Raw genomic sequence first — 16977 nt, 5'->3', positions numbered from 1 at the left:
GTAACACATGCTGCCCCTGCTATCACACGCCCCCTAGTGGCCTGAACGCTCAATGCCTTCCAATATGTTTCAGACCGCAGATCGTCCACTGTGGGGATGCGATCGGTGAACTGAAACCGCTGGAATTTGCGCAGCAGACAGGCTAGGAGGAAGCGTGCGGACTACAGAAAACATACACTACGCAATATGTAGGTAGACTGCCACCATCCCTTGTAACAGGGCAAGGGAAACCCTTGACTAAACACGACAACTATCCGGGTAGCGACTCTTCAGAAACGGCTAGGATTCGTTCTGCGGTGCTCAGAGCAGGTATGAGGCTGAAGAAAATGACTTTAACGTCATTTATTATACATACAATACAAATGATTAACATATACAGAAATTATTAAAAATAACAATGATAGGGAAGGATAGTCCAGTGTAAAATAAAAAGGGAAAACAGATGAAAGGGAATACTTAGTTTCAGAAGAAGAATGTCCTTTGTGGAAAGTCCAAGAAAGTCCGTTTGTTCCAGAATAAAAAGTCCGGTAAATATGGCTGCCAGCCCACCTTGGTCCTCGTGGCTGGCTTCTTCAGATGATATTACACAAGGGAGGACTCCCATTAGATTTCACTCATGGCCTTATGAAGGGTCCAGCTGTTAGGGCGGGATCTCAGGCTCAGCCCCTGGGCTGGTGCTGTTATTCGGAGGGAAGTTCAAATCCCAAAAATATGACATTTTCATATCGCAGCACACGTCCGTCGCACACAACTAATAATGACAGATTTACAATCCTCCTGAAAATATCGATCTCATTGACACTATACATGAGAACTATATCATATTCGGTTACTGAGATGTTTAATAACCTGGATGTGGCTTATCCCAGCGGCATATGTTTTATATCAGAATACTCAGCAGATCCTGACCAACAAAATGATATACTTTACATATCTATCCTATGGATGATATTCGTACAAAGGGGTAAAAATCATATGACCTATTCATTTTCCATTGGTGCCAGAAAGTCTGACTTGCAGGCCCTCTATCAGTGACAGACCAAATGTTCTTGTCAGGTGTCGGTTCACACCTAGCTGTGAGATTTCTGCAGCAAGGAAGTTCTTTGTGTAGGGTTAATTAGGGAGACTAGCTGTAATTACATTAAGAGAACGTTGGCCTCCTAGGACAACAGCTTGTAACTACAGGAATTGAATTTATTTTTATTGCGTTATCTGCTGGGCATCAGGAATTGAATCTGTAATTCCTAGATGCGACAATCAAAAAATCGATTGACTGCGTTTTATTTCCGGATATCTTGCGGTTTCTCGCGGTTCATCCGTGACACCTCCCCCTGGGACTGCGGCTAAACATCCGTCACCAAGACGTGTGGAGTTGCCGCTAACCTGTGCTGACCGGTCTGGCTCCCCATCGCAACGGGATAGCCCGTCTGCATTTTGGTGTCGGCTACCTGCCTTGTGTTGGATAGTAAAGTCGTACTGTTGCAGAGACAGGCTCCATCGTAAGAGCTTGCCATTGGTCCCTGCGGTGCGGTTAAGCCAACTGAGGGGGTTATGGTCAGTAACGATCGTGAAGGAGCAGCCGTACAGATATGACTGTAGCTTCTGTAGAGCCCACACAATCGCTAGACACTCCTTTTCAGTGGTGGAATAGGCGACCTCTCGGGGCAGGAGCTTTCGGCTCAGGTACAGAATAGCGTGTTCGTCCCCCTTTTCATCCACCTGGCTGAGGACTGCACCGAGACCGTAGTCTGAGGCATCGGTTTGTACAATAAACCGTCGACTGAAGTCTGGGGCCTGGAGCACAGGGGCACTGGCTAGCGCCTGCTTCAAGGCCTGGAAGGCGTTCTCGCACTCAAGTGTCCAACTAACAGTTTTGGGTTCCTTCTTCCTAGTGGCATCTGTTAGGGGCTTTGCGAGGGTACTATAGGCTGGAACAAACTTCCTATAGTAGCCAGCGGTCCCCAGAAATGCCTGGACCTGTTTCTTCGTGATAGGCTGAGGCCATGCCAGGATGGCGTCCACCTTTCCCGTGTCAGGTTTCAGGGTGTGACCTCCCACCCGGTGACCTAGGTACTGCACCTCCGTCATGCCGATTTGACACTTACTTGGCTTAATTGTCAAATTGGCCACGGACAGCCTCTCTAGTACCTGGGACAGGTGTTTGAGATGTTCTTCCCAGGTGGGGCTGAACACCGCAATGTCATCCAGGTACGCTGCAGCAAACTCTTGCATTCCCTCCAGCAGGTTGTTTACAGCCCGCTGGAACGTGGCAGGTGCATTTTTCATCCCAAACGGCATCATTGTGAACTCAAAGAGGCCGAATGGGGTGATGAAGGCTGACTTTTGCCTCATGTCAGGTGCAAGAGGGATCTGCCAGTACCCCCGGCTCAGATCCATGATTGATAGATAGCTGGCGGCCGCCAGCTTGTCTAGCAACTCATCAATGCGAGGCATGGGGTAGGCGTCTGTAGTGGTGATGGCGTTCAACTTCTTATAGTCCACGCAGAACCGAGTCGTCTTGTCCTTTTTGGGGACCAGGACAACCGGCGCTGCCCATGCACTACAGGACTTTTGAGCAACCCCTAGCTCTAACATCTCCCTCACCTCTCTCTGCATGTCGCTTGCACCTCTGGAGGGACCCGATAAGCAGATTGCTTGATGGGGGGATGGGTTCCGGTATCTACCCGGTGAACTGTCAGACTGGTCCGCCCTGGGATACTTGAGAAAGTGTGGCGGTACGGGCCCAACACCTCCTGTAACTGCTCGTTCTGGGACGGAGAGAGTTGCGGGTTGACATTTATGTCGCAGTCCGACTCCTGAATGTCAGCCAGCAAATCTAGAAGAGGGTCTGCCTCTTCCTGCTCTAACCGGCTGCACACTGGCAGCACATACTGGGTCCGGTCGTGGTGGGCCTTCAGCATGTTGACATGGAAGCTCTTCTGTTTCCTACCTCCCATGTTCACTAAGTACGTCAGGGGGTTTAACCGCTGCACTATGGTGTATGGTCCCTCCCAAGCGGCCTGTAACTTGTTCTGCCTTACGGGAAGCAGGGCATACACCTTGTCCCCTATCTCGAATGACCGCTCTCCAGCAGTGCGGTCGTACCACCTCTTTTGCTTGGCCTGAGCCTGGGCCATGTTTTCTGTCACCATCGCAGTGAGTGACTCCATTTTGTCCCTGAACTGGAGGACATAATTGACCACGGAGACATCTGTGGGGTCACCCTTGCCTTTCCACGTCTCCCGCATCAATTGTAGGGGTCCTCGGACGTTCCTGCCATACAAGAGTTCAAACGGGGAGAACCCGGTGGACTCCTGCGGCACTTCTCGGTAGGCAAACAACAGATGAGGCAGGTATCGCTCCCAGTCCCCACCCTGCGATTCAGTGAACGTTGACAGCATTTGCTTCAACGCCCCATTAAATCGTTCACAGAGGCCATTGGTCTGCGGATGGTATGCTGGAGGCAATGTGCGTCATCTGTATCTTTGCACACAGAGCCTCCATGAGGTCAGACATAAATTGGGGTCCCTGATCCGAGAGCATCTCCGCCGGGAACCCTACTCGGGAGAAAATGGTAAGTAGTGCATCCGCTACCTTGTCTGCTCTCAGGGAGGAGAGCGCCACGGCGTCTGGGTAGCGTGTGGCGAAATCCACTACCGTCAGGATGTACCTTTTGCCACTGCTGCTGGGAGTTGGCAGTGGTCCAATTATGTCAACTGCCACTCTGTGAAATGGCTCGCTTATGATTGGCAGTGGACACAACGGGGCCCTGCGGGGATTCCCAGCCCTTTTTACCTTTTGGCAAACAGTACATGAGCGGCAGTAGTTCGTCACATCTATCCGCATCCGAGGCCAGTAGAACTGTCCCCGAATACGATCAAGTGTCCTGCGAATCCCTAAGTGCCCTGCCAGGGGGATGTCATGTGCAGACTTAAGTACATGCCCCCGGAATGCACTAGGTACCACAAGCAACCTGGTACTCATACTCGATTCACCTTCGGTGTGTTGTACTGGCTCACTGTACAACTTCCCACCATCCCAATACACCTTGAAGGCCTCCCCGTCTGCGAGAGGCTCAGAAGCCTGTCTTCTGAGTGTCTCGAGGCTAGGGTCGGTCTGTAGCGCTTGCACGAAGGCAGCACTATCTGTTTCAGCCAGCTGCCCTGTGGCATATGAGGTCTGCAGCTGAAAGTTACAATCCCTGTGGTCAGAGGAGGGGGAGAAGGCCGGAACCTCCTCCACCTGTTCTGAGCTCAAGTTCTGAGCAGCGCGGCTGCGAGTCACTGCTAAAACAGGTACAATTTCAGATTGGCACATTTTGGCATTTTGATCATCCTCCCCTGCAGAGGTGACATTAACAGGTACATGATGCATAACAGGTTTTACATTAACCTCGGGTACCCCTGGACTGGGCACCTTTAATCCCCCTCCCCCTTGCTCTTGGCCCCGTGGGCAAAGTACCTGGGTGTGGGCAGGGTGTCCGACTCCTTCCAGGGATTCCTAGGGGTTTGTGGCAGGTTCATAATAGGACACGAGCTTGCCCAAGTCAGTCCCCAACAAAACAGGGACCGGTAGCTGGTCCAGGATCCCAACCACCTTCTCTTGAACCCCCACCCCCCAGTCGAGGGACACCCGGGCCTGGGGAATGTGAGAAAGCGTGCCCCCCACTCCAGTGAGGGTAAGATATTTATCCGGAATGATGTCCGCTGGTGGGACAAGGTGCGCTTGCACCAGAGTGACATCCGCTCCGGTGTCTCGGAAACCGGTGACAAGCTGGTCATTCACCGTAACAAGCTGGTGATTGCTAGAGATGGGGTGGATCTCTTGCCCACCGGCGAAAAAGGCATTTGAGGTAGTTCCTGGCTGTGGTGCACTGGCTGGCTGTGACTGCCGTGGGCGAGGTACAGGTGGTCCAGGTGTTGGTGCTGATGACGTCTGCCTCCGCTCAGGACAGTTGAACTTCATGTGTCCGGTTCTGTGGCAGTAGTGACAGGTGACCCCTTCCGGCAGCCCAGGTCTGGAAGCAGCAGCTGCACTTGATGTCCTCTGTGGTGGACGGCTCACAGGCGCAGGAGGGTCTGCCCGTGTATTCGGCTGACCTCCTCTCCAGCTAGATGGTGCAGATCTGCGCGTATCGGGCACACGGGTCGTCACAAAGGTCTCGGCGAGCTCAGTAGCAGCGGTTGCTGAGGCAGGCTTCCTTTCCAGCACAAATTGTCTTACATCAGCAGGGCAAATACACAGAAACTGGTCTAGTACCATTAAGTCCTCTAAGATATTATAAGACCCGTTTGTGAGGCCTAGAGTCCACTGGCGGAATGTAGTGAGTAAACTGCTGACCACATCCGGATAAGAGTCTGTATGCTTCTTCTGCAAGGACCTAAACTTTTTACGATAGACCTCAGGGGTCATCTGATACTTGGCAATGATGGCATTTTTGATTGCAGTATAATCATTATCTTGTTCCATAGGCAAGTCCGCAAAAGCATCAAGCGCTTTGTAGCGCAGCAAGGGTGTCAGGTGTCTGGCCCACTGGTCTTGGGACAGACGGTACTGACGGCAGGCTTTCTCAAAGGATCGCAAAAACAAGTCTATGTCAGTGTCCTTTTCAATGGGAGCAAATTTAAATTTTGCACTCACGTGTGATGCTGCTCCTTCCGCAGGAAAGTTGGGCGACGAACTCCGGCTGGACTGTTGCACCCTGGCCATGTCCAGTTAATGCTGGCGCTCCCGCTCAGCTTGACGTTCTGCAGCAGCGGCCTGTTGCTCCTCCGCCATGTACTGCAGGTACCTCATTGGGTCAGTGTCCATCAGCCTTTGTAATGCCTGCTGCATTATAGGATCAGCACAAGTGGACAGTCCCGTACTGGCTGGTTCCAGGCGAGTACTTGGAGAAACTCTGACACCAGGGTCCGTACTGACGTCCTCCCACGCAGAGGGTGTAACAGGGCCCGCAGGATGTTCCCTCTCACTGTCGTCAGGAGTTGCAGTCTCCGGTTCCCCCGGACTTAAGACAGATGGGTCTGCGCCCTCCGCAGTGGACACATCCAGCCCCCGCAGTTGCTGGGTATCCCATCTGAACAAGTCTTTTATCAGGTCGGCCCTTGTCTTGCGGCCGATTTCAATGCGTCAAATTTGACACAGATTTTCCAGATCTGATACATTCATTTTCTTGTAATCCACAGACATTTTCACGCCAAATAAAAGATAGATAAAGAAAACAAGGTTTTGGGAAGGGGTACTGGGTTACACCGTCCCTCTGTATATGTAAATAAAAGTATTGCTCTCAGCCACAACACCACCAAATTTGTTTGGTTCTGACAGGGTTAAATTAGTTCAACCCTGTCTAGATGCTTAGAGCACAACACAGATCCCAACCGCTGCCAACACTGTCACAAAGCGCGGCCAGCACTGTAACACATGCTGCCCCTGCTATCACACGCCCCCTAGTGGCCTGAACGCTCAATGCCTTCCAATATGTTTCAGACCGCAGATCGTCCACTGTGGGGATGCGATCGGTGAACTGAAACCGCCGGAATTTGGGCAGCAGACAGGCTAGGAGGAAGCGTGCGGACTACAGAAAACATACACTACGCAATATGTAGGTAGACTGCCACCATCCCTTGTAACAGGGCAAGGGAAACCCTTGACTAAACACGACAACTATCCGGGTAGCGACTCTTCAGAAACGGCTAGGATTCGTTCTGCGGTGCTCAGAGCAGGTATGAGGCTGAAGAAAATGACTTTAACGTCATTTATTATACATACAATACAAATGATTAACATATACAGAAATTATTAAAAATAACAATGATAGGGAAGGATAGTCCAGTGTAAAATAAAAAGGGAAACAGATGAAAGGGAATAGTTAGTTTCAGAAGAAGAATGTCCTTTGTGGAAAGTCCAAGAAAGTCCGTTTGTTCCAGAATAAAAAGTCCGGTAAATATGGCTGCCAGCCCACCGTGGTCCTCGTGGCTGGCTTCTTCAGATGATATTACACAAGGGAGGACTCCCATTAGATTTCACTCATGGCCTTATGAAGGGTCCAGCTGTTAGGGCGGGATCTCAGGCTCAGCCCCTGGGCTGGTGCTGTTATTCGGAGGGAAGTTCAAATCCCAAAAATATGACATTTTCATATCGCAGCACACGTCCGTCGCACACAACTAATAATGACAAATTTACAATCCTCCGAAAATATCGATCTCATTGACACTATACATGAGAACTATATCATATTCGGTTACTGAGATGTTTAATAACCTGGATGTGGCTTATCCCAGCGGCATATGTTTTATATCAGAATACTCAGCAGATCCTGACCAACAAAATGATATACTTTACATATCTATCCTATGGATGATATTCGTACAAAGGGGTAAAAATCATATGACCTATTCATTTTCCATTGGTGCCAGAAAGTCTGACTTGCAGGCCCTCTATCAGTGACAGACCAAATGTTCTTGTCAGGTGTCGGTTCGCACCTAGCTGTGAGATTTCTGCAGCAAGGAAGTTCTTTGTGTAGGGTTAATTAGGGAGACTAGCTGTAATTACATTAAGAGAACGTTGGCCTCCTAGGACAACAGCTTGTAACTACAGGAATTGAATTTATTTTTATTTCGTTATCTGCTGGGCATCAGGAATTGAATTTGTAATTCCTAGATGCGACAATCAAAAAATCGATTGACTGCGTTTTATTTCCGGATATCTTGCGGTTTCTCGCGGTTCATCCGTGACAGGTCCCATTGCAGAGATTCAGGCTTCATGTCAGCAGAGAATCAGGCTTCACGTCACCCACCACTTGAACAGGCCATTGTCAGATATTTAGGCCCCGGCACCCAAACAGAGGAGTGAGGTCCCATAGCAGAGATTCAGGCTTCATGTCATAGCAGAGAATCAGGCTTCATTTCATAGCAGAGAATCAGGCTTCACGTCAGCCACCACTGGAACAGGCCATTGTCATATATTTAGGCCCCGGCACCCAGACAGAGGAGAGAGGTCCCATTCAACTTTGGGTTGCCCCGCAATATAATGGTAAAATGAAAATAAAAAGAGGATTGAATGAGGAAGTGCCCTGGAGTCCAATAATATATGGTTAAGGGGAGGTAGTTAATGTCTAATCTGGACAAGGGACGGACAGATCCTGTGGGATCCATGCCTGGTTCATTTTTATGAACGTCAGCTTGTCCACATTGGCTGTAGACAGGCGGCTGCGTTTGTCTGTAATGACGCCCCCTGCCGTGCTGAATACACGCTCAGACAAAACGCTGGCCGCCGGGCAGGCCAGCACCTCCAAGGCATAAAAGGCTAGCTCTGGCCACGTGGACAATTTAGAGACCCAGAAGTTGAATGGGGCCGAACCATCAGTCAGTACGTGGAGGGGTGTGCACACGTACTGTTCCACCATGTTAGTGAAATGTTGCCTCCTGCTAACACGTTGCGTATCAGGTGGTGGTGCAGTTAGCTGTGGCGTGTTGACAAAACTTTTCCACATCTCTGCCATGCTAACCCTGCCCTCAGAGGAACTGGCCGTGACACAGCTGCCTTGGCGACCTCTTGCTCCTCCTCTGCCTTCGCCTTGGGCTTCCACTTGTTCCCCTGTGACATTTGGGAATGCTCTCAGTAGCGCGTCTACCAACGTGCGCTTGTACTCGCGCATCTTCCTATCACGCTCCAGTGCAGGAAGTAAGGTGGGCACATTGTCTTTGTACCGGGGATCCAGCAGGGTGGCAACCCAGTAGTCCGCACACGTTAAAATGTGGGCAACTCTGCTGTCGTTGCGCACTGCAGCATGTAGTCGCTCATGTGCGCCAGGCTGCCCAGGGGTAAGGACAAGCTGTCCTCTGTGGGAGGCGTATCGTCATCGTCCTGCTTTTCCCCCCAGCCACGCACCAGTGATGGGCCCGAGCTGCGTTGGGTGCCAATCCCGCTGTGAACATGCTTCATCCTCATCCACCTCCTCCTCATCCTCGTCCTCCAGTAGTGGGCCCTGGCTGGCCACATTTGTACCTGGCCTCTGCTGTTGCAAAAAACCTCCCTCTGAGTCACTTCTAAGAGACTGGCCTGAAAGTGCTAAAAATGACCCCTCTTCTTCCTCCTCCTGGGCCACCTCCTCTTCCATCATCGCCCTAAGTGTTTTCTCAAGGAGACATAGAAGTGGTATTGTAACGCTGATAACGGCGTCATCCCCACTGGCCATGTTGGCGGAGTACTCGAAACAGCGCAACAGGGCACACAGGTCTCGCATGGAGGCCCAGTCATTGGTGGTGAAGTGGTGCTGTTCTGTAGTGCGACTGACCCGTGCGTGCTGCAGCTGAAACTCCACTATGGCCTGCTGCTGCTCGCACAGTCTGTCCAGCATGTGCAAGGTGGAGTTCCACCTGGTGGGCACGTCGCATATGAGGCGGTGAGCGGGAAGGCCGAAGTTACGCTGTAGCGCAGACAGGCGAGCAGCGGCAGGATGTGAACGCCGGAAGCGCGAACAGACGGCCCGCACTTTATGCAGCAGCTCTGACATGTCGGGGTAGTTGTGAATGAACTTCTGCACCACCAAATTCAGCACATGCGCCAGGCAAGGGATGTGCGTCAAACCGGCTAGTCCCAGAGCTGCACCGTGATTTCGCCCATTATCGCACACCACCAGGCCGGGCTTTAGGCTCACCGGCAGCAACCACTCGTCGGTCTGTTGTTCTATACCCCGCCACAACTACTGTGCGGTGTGGGGCCTGTCCCCCAAACATATGAGTTTCAGAATGGCCTGCTGACGTTTACCCCGGGCTGTGCTGAAGTTGGTGGTGAAGGTGTGTGGCTGACTGGATGAGCAGGTGGAAGAAGAGGAGGAGGAAGCAGAGTAGGAGGAGGAGGCAACAGGAGGCAAAGAATGTTGCCCTGCGATCCTTGGCGGCGGAAGGACGTGCGCCAAACAGCTCTCCGCCTGGGGCCCAGCCGGCACTACATTTACCCAGTGTGCAGTTAGGGAGATATAGCGTCCCTGGCCGTGCTTACTGGTCCACGTATCTGTGGTTAGGTGGACCTTGCCAAAGATGGCGTTGCGCAGTGCACACTTGATTTTATCGGATACTTGGTTGTGCAGGGAAGGCACGGCTCTCTTGGAGAAGTAGTGGCGGCTGGGAACAGGGATCGAGGGTGGCTAGGTGGGAATTTATGCTTTCTCTCAAATGTTTGTGAGATGGAGAGCTGAACGCTGGCGTGTGACATGGTTGAGATGCTTGGTGACGGAGGTGGTGGTGTTGGTGGTACATCCTCTGTTTGCTGGGCGGCAGGTGCCAACGTTCCTCCAGAGACGGAGGAAGAGGCCGAGGCGGCATCAGCAGAAGAGGCCGAGGCGGCAGCAGCAGAAGAGGTAGCAGGGGGAGCCTGAGTGACTTCCTTGGTTTTAAGGTGTTTACTCCACTGCAGTTCATGCTTTGCATGCAGGTGCCTGGTCATGCAGGTTGTGCTCAGGTTCAAAACATTAATGCCTCGCTTCAGGCTCTGATGGCACAGCGTGCAAACCACTCGGGTCTTGTCATCAGCACATTGTTTGAAGAAGTGCCATGCCAGGGAACTCCTTGAAGCTGCCTTTAGGGGTGCTCGGTCCCAGATGGCGGCGGTCAGTAGCAGGCGGAGTCTCTTGGCGGCGGGTGTTCTGCTTTTGCCCACTGCTCCCTCTTTTGCTACGCTGTTGGCTCGGTCTCACCACTGCCTCTTCCTCCGAACTGTGAAAGTCAGTGGCACGACCTTCATTCCATGTGGGGTCTAGGACCTCATCGTCCCCTGCATCGTCTTCCACCCAGTCTTGATCCCTGACCTCCTGTTCAGTCTGCACACTGCAGAAAGACGCAGCAGTTGGCACCTGTGTTTCGTCATCATCAGAGACATGCTGAGGTGGTATTCCCATGTCCTCATCATCAGGAAACATAAGTGGTTGTGCGTCAGTGCATTCTATGTCTTCCACCGCTGGGGAAGGGCTAGGTGGATGCCCTTGGGAAACCCTGCCAGCGGAGTCTTCAAACAGCATAAGAGACTGCTGCATAACTTGAGGCTGAGACAGTTTCCCTGGTATGCATGGGGGTGATGTGACAGACTGATGGGCTTGGTTTTCAGGCGCCATCTGTGCGCTTTCTGCAGAAGACTGGGTGGGAGATAATGTGAACGTGCTGGATCCACTGTCGGCCACCCAATTGACTAATGCCTGTACCTGCTCAGGCCTTACCATCCTTAGAACGGCATTGGGCCCCACCATATATCGCTGTAAATTCTGGCGGCTACTGGGACCTGAGGTAGTTGGTACACTAGGACGTGTCCCAGCACCAGAGGGTCCACTAACACCACCACGACCATGTCCGCGTCCGCGTCCCTTACTAGATGTTTTCCTCATTGTTATCGTTCACCACAACAACAAAAATATTATTTGGCCCAATGTATTGTATTCAAATTCAGGCCTTTTTTTACAGACACCTAACACTATCTGGCATCTATTTAGGTCCCGTATTACACTAATACAGGCACAGCAGCAACCACAGATTTAGCTGAATATAAATTGTAGGCCTAGTATTTAGGCGCTGGGTGACAGGTATACGTTTACGGACAGAATTAGACTGGGGTATGCACAGTAGCGTGTGTGTGAAGTTCTTGAGGATGACCCTATCCGCACCTTCAATCTAATATACCCTTTTATGGATAGATTTAAACTTGGCCTGATACAGCAGAAACCACTGATTTAGGGAATTGCTAAGTTGGGAATTGTATTTCAACCCAGAACAAAAATATATCCTTTGCCAGACAGCAGACAGTATTACAATTGGCTGGCCACAGCTGAAACACCAGATTTAGGGTACTGCTATTTTGGCAATTGTATTTCACCCCTCAATAAAATAGCAAGCATGGCCAAGCCCCTGATGTAGGATATAGCAAATAAAAAACCACACTATTGATGGTTAAATGGACTTGGTGGCAGCTTGTGCTGGCGCACCACAAGACACAAAATGGCCGCCGATCACCCCAGAAAAAAGTGACTGAAAAACGCTCTGGGCAGCCTAAAAACAGTGAGCAATTCAATAGCAGAAGATGAATAATTCACAGCTGTAGATCGATCACTTCATCAAGTGTTTTTGCTGAGTAAATCCCTGCCTAATCTCGCCCTAACAGCAGCAGCAGCATCCTCTCCCTACACTGATCACAGCAGAGTGACGGGCGGCGCTACGTGACTCCAGCTTAAATAGAGGCTGGGTCACATGGTGCTCTGGCCAATCACAGCCATGCCAATAGTAGGCATGGCTGTGATGGCCTCTTGGGGCAAGTAGTATGACGCTTGTTGATTGGCTGCTTTGCAGCCTTTCAAAAAGCGCCAAGAAAGCGCCGAACACTGAACCCGGACTTTTATGAAAATGTTCGGGTTCGAGTCCGTGTCACGGACACCCCAAAATTCTGTACGAACCCAAACTATACAGTTTGGGTTCGCTCCTCCCTACCGGTAATCAATACAAGGCCTAAGACCACCATCCTTCTTCTTAACAAAGAAAAACCCTGCTCCCATAAGAGAGACTGAAGGTCTAATATGCCCTTTAGCAAGGCTCTCCTTAATATAATCTTCCATAGGCTTGCGTTCGGGCTTAGAAAGATTATAAATTCGCTCTTTAGGAAATTTGGCACCCTCTATTAGCTCTATGGCGCAATCTTAAGGTCTATGGGGGGGGGGTAGAACCTCTGGAGTAGGGGATGAGAATACATCAGAATATTCCTTAATAACTGAGGGTAATGTATTAGACCTTACTGAAACCCCAGCCTGGACCACGGACAAACATGAGTCACACTTAGGTCCCCATTTCACCAACTCTTCTTTGGACCAATCTATTGTGGGGTTATGTAAACAGAGCCAAGGCAACCCTAGTACCACCTCAACCGGTAGGTTCTCCAGGACTAAAAGAGAACATCTCTCAGAGTGGCACACACCCACGGTTAGCAAAATTTCAGAGGTACATGACCTCACCGTACCACCAATCAGGGGAGTAGCATCAATAGCCATGACATGGATAGGTGTAGGTAAAGCAAACATTGAAATACCCAATTTACTAGCATATTCAAAGTCAATAAAGCTGGCCGCTGAACTGGAATCAATAAAGGCCTTACCCGGCCATTTATTTACCCCCAGAGAAATTGTTATGGGTACCAAAAGCTTACATTTAGAAAAATCAGGGTGTACCTGGTCTTTAGGTTGTCTTGCCTTAGGAGACTTGTCAGAGAGGACCCTCTTAGGACACTTGTTGATCCAATGGCCAGGATCTCCACAGTAGAAGCACTCTCCGCGTCTGCGACTAAGATTACCCTGGGTCATGCCAACCTGCATGGGTTCCTCGGTGGAGACCTCAGTGTTTTCCCTGGAAAAGGCCTCTGGCTGGACCACCATCTGAGAACAGAACTGTTGTTCTTGTCGTCTCTCTCTAACTCATCGGTCAAGTCGGACAACTAGGGTCATCATCTCCTCTAAGGTCTCTGGAATTTTATAACTGACTAATAGATCTTTTAAATTATCAGACAGACCAGACCTAAACTGACTCTTCAGGGCTGGTTCATTCCATCCTGAGGGGACACACCACCGTCTGAATTGGGTGCAATACTCCTCCACAGGGAGTTGGCCCTGAACCAGTGCCCTAAGAGCCGTCTCGGCTACCAGGGCCCTGTCTGGTTCGTCATAGAGGGTACCCAGGGCCTGAAAAAACCCCTCCACAGAAGTTAGACAACTAGCCCTAGGAGGTAACGAGAATGCCCAGTCCTGGGGATCACCCTGTAGTAGAGAAATGATAATCCCCACGCGTTGGCTCTCGGGACCGGAGGACACGGGGCGCAAACGGAAGTAGAGTTTGCAACTCTCCTTAAAGGAGAGAAACCTCTTCCGGTCTCCAGAAAAGGATTCTGGGAGCTTGATCTGGGGCTCAAAATGTGGACTGGAGGACTGAGGAGTGGAAGAACCTTGCCCTAACTCAAAAGAACAGAGTTTCTCTCCTAGCTCCTGCACCATCTGTGTCAGGTTAGAGACATGGTCAGTCAGGGTAATAAGAGGATTCATGATACAGTGGTTATTGGGCCTGTTAATCTGTAATGGTCACGTCCACACACACACAGGGGGAAGGATAGTGACCACTGCACTCCACCCTCACCCCTGACCCTGCCTACTTGCCTCACGAGTCCTGATGATAGGGGACAACTGAGCGACAGTCCCTTACTTGGAATATGTGCAGGGAAGACAGACAAGACAAAATACGGAACGTGAACGGACCGGGTCAGAACCAAGAGAGCTACGCAGTACAAAGGGTTAAGCAAAGAATGGTCAGGAGAAGCCAGGGTCAAATACCAGGAGAGTAGAGAAGTACCAGAGGAGTCTGCAAAGAGTAGTCAGATGGGAGCCAAGGTCACAATACCAGGACGGATGCGCAGTACAGGAGGAGCAGGCAAAGGATCGTCAGGGAACAGGATCAGGTGAGTATTCAGTAGTCCAACAAATAGCCAGGAACCTAGAATTAACAGGCAACCTGTGGCCAGCAGGCTGCCTGTATTTATAGTGGAGAGTGAGGGTCATGTGACTTCGCCAGCGTCACATGACCGACAGACCGACCAGTCGAGCACCGAGTGATCAACTCGGCGCTCAAGGCAGACCTAGGAGCAGGGAGCCTCCCAGCTAGCAAAGCCGTCCTGGGACCGAGGCCAAACACAGATCCTCGCTCCCGAAGCTAAGCAGCAGGTCTGCGGCTGATAGGAGACCGAGTGCGCCTTCGGCACCTTGTTACAGAAAAGCTGCCATTAAACTTCATCTCATCATCTGGCCGTGATTGAGAGCCTCACCTCCTGAGTGTATAGCGACTTCATGTATGACACATGCAAAAGATGTTATAACGACCCACTAATGTCTACCCTCCTGCACACAGGACTGGATCCTGCTCAGCCGTACTTTCAGGACACCCCCCCTGAGGTCAGACTGGATCCTTCTGATGCAATTCTTGTGGATGCTATTCACACAGATACAACGTCAACTATACTCAACCTAGGTACCATAAAAAAAAGACTCATAATGAGCGCAGCTCTGGAGTAAAATATACTATGTATATTAGGATCAGTACAGAGCAATGTACAGTACAGGAAAAGTAATGTATGTACACAGTGATTCCTACAGCAGAATAGTGAATGCAGCTCTGGAGTATAATACAGGATGGTACTGAGGATCAGTACAGGATAAGTACTGTATGTACACAGTGACTGCACCAGCAGAATAGTGAGTGCAGCTCTGGAGTATAATACAGGATGTAACTCAGTATCAGTACAGGATAAGTAATGTATGTACACAGTGACTGCACCAGCAGAATAGTGAGTGCAGCTCTGGAGTGTAATACAGGATGTAACTCAGGATCAGTACAGGATAAGTAATGTATGTACACAGTGACTGCACCAGCAGAATAGTGAGTGCAGCTCTGGAGTGTAATACAGGATGTAACTCAGGATCAGTACAGGATAAGTCATGTATGTACACAGTGACTGCACCAGCAGAATAGTGAGTGCAGCTCTGGAGTATAATACAGGAAGTAACTCAGGATCAGTACAGGATAAGTAATTTATGTACACAGTGACTGCACCAGCAGAATAGTGAGTGCAGCTCTGGAGTATAATACAGGATGTAACTCAGGATCAGTACAGGATAAGTAATGTATGTACACAGTGACTGCACCAGCAGATAAGTGAGTGCAGCTCTGGAGTATAATACAGGATGTAACTCAGGATCAGTACAGGATAAGTAATGTATGTACACAGTGACTGCACCAGCAGAATAGTGAGTGCAGCTCTGGAGTGTAATACAGGATGTAACTCAGGATCAGTACAGGATAAGTAATGTATGTACACAGTGACTGCACCAGCAGAATAGTGAGTGCAGCTCTGGAGTGTAATACAGGATGTAACTCAGGATCAGTACAGGATAAGTCATGTATGTACACAGTGACTGCACCAGCAGAATAGTGAGTGCAGCTCTGGAGTATAATACAGGAAGTAACTCAGGATCAGTACAGGATAAGTAATGTATGTACACAGTGACTGCACCAGCAGAATAGTGAGTGCAGCTCTGGAGTATAATACAGGATGTAACTCAGGATCAGTACAGGATAAGTAATGTATGTACACAGTGACTGCACCAGCAGAATAGTGAGTGCAGCTCTGGAGTATAATACAGGATGTAACTCAGGATCAGTACAGGATAAGTAATGTATGTACACAGTGACTGCACCAGCAGATAAGTGAGTGCAGCTCTGGAGTATAATACAGGATGTAACTCAGGATCAGTACAGGATAAGTAATGTATGTACACAGTGACTGCACCAGCAGAATAGTGAGTGCAGCTCTGGAGTATAATACAGGATGTAACTCAGGATCAGTACAGGATAAGTAATGTATGTACACAGTGACTGCACCAGCAGAATAGTGAGTGCAGCTCTGGGGTACAATACAAGATGTAACTCAGGATCAGTACAGGATAAGTAATGTATGTGCACAGTGACTGCACCAGCAGAATAGTGAGTGCAGCTCTGGGGTATAATACAAGATGTAACTCAGGATCAGTACAGGATACTTGATGTGATGTTTCTTCCCAGCATTCACAGATAATAAGATGGGGCTGGAGGATAATATTCTGCTTTTGGTTGATTTGCTCTCAATAATCTATACTTGAATTTTATCCAGGACTCACATTTCTCTACACAATGAATGTGATCTTGTACCATCGGGCTTGGACTGATCCTCCGGTGGGACCATGCTCTGACAATAATGAAACCCTAGTAAAACAGGGCCTTTAAAGGCTATGGACAACTTTGTGGACATTTTTTTCTTATTATTGCATTGTACTTATTTTGAGCTAAAATACATATTTTTAATTTGGTCTTTATTATTATTCTGGAATCTGAAATCCTTTTTTCTGTACAGAGCTGAGATGCTGAGATA

The 16977-nt window shown here is 49.7% G+C and overlaps 1 protein-coding gene across 1 annotated transcript in view; it reads left to right on the top strand.

Annotated features, from left to right (window-relative positions):
* The window catches only part of LOC122942252 (pancreatic lipase-related protein 2-like), a 69257-nt gene that overhangs the window by 37455 nt on the left and 14825 nt on the right, over positions 1-16977 (top strand). Inside the window, exon 6 of the mRNA XM_044299755.1 lies at positions 14922-15041. Coding sequence (XP_044155690.1) covers positions 14922-15041 — 120 coding nt within the window. The remainder of the gene's footprint in view (positions 1-14921; positions 15042-16977) is intronic.

Source organism: Bufo gargarizans, chromosome 6 (assembly GCF_014858855.1).
Source record: "Bufo gargarizans isolate SCDJY-AF-19 chromosome 6, ASM1485885v1, whole genome shotgun sequence".
Lineage (NCBI taxonomy): Eukaryota > Metazoa > Chordata > Amphibia > Anura > Bufonidae > Bufo > Bufo gargarizans.
The sequence above is the reverse complement of the archived record's forward strand: the minus strand, read 5'-3'. Positions and strand labels throughout refer to the sequence as shown.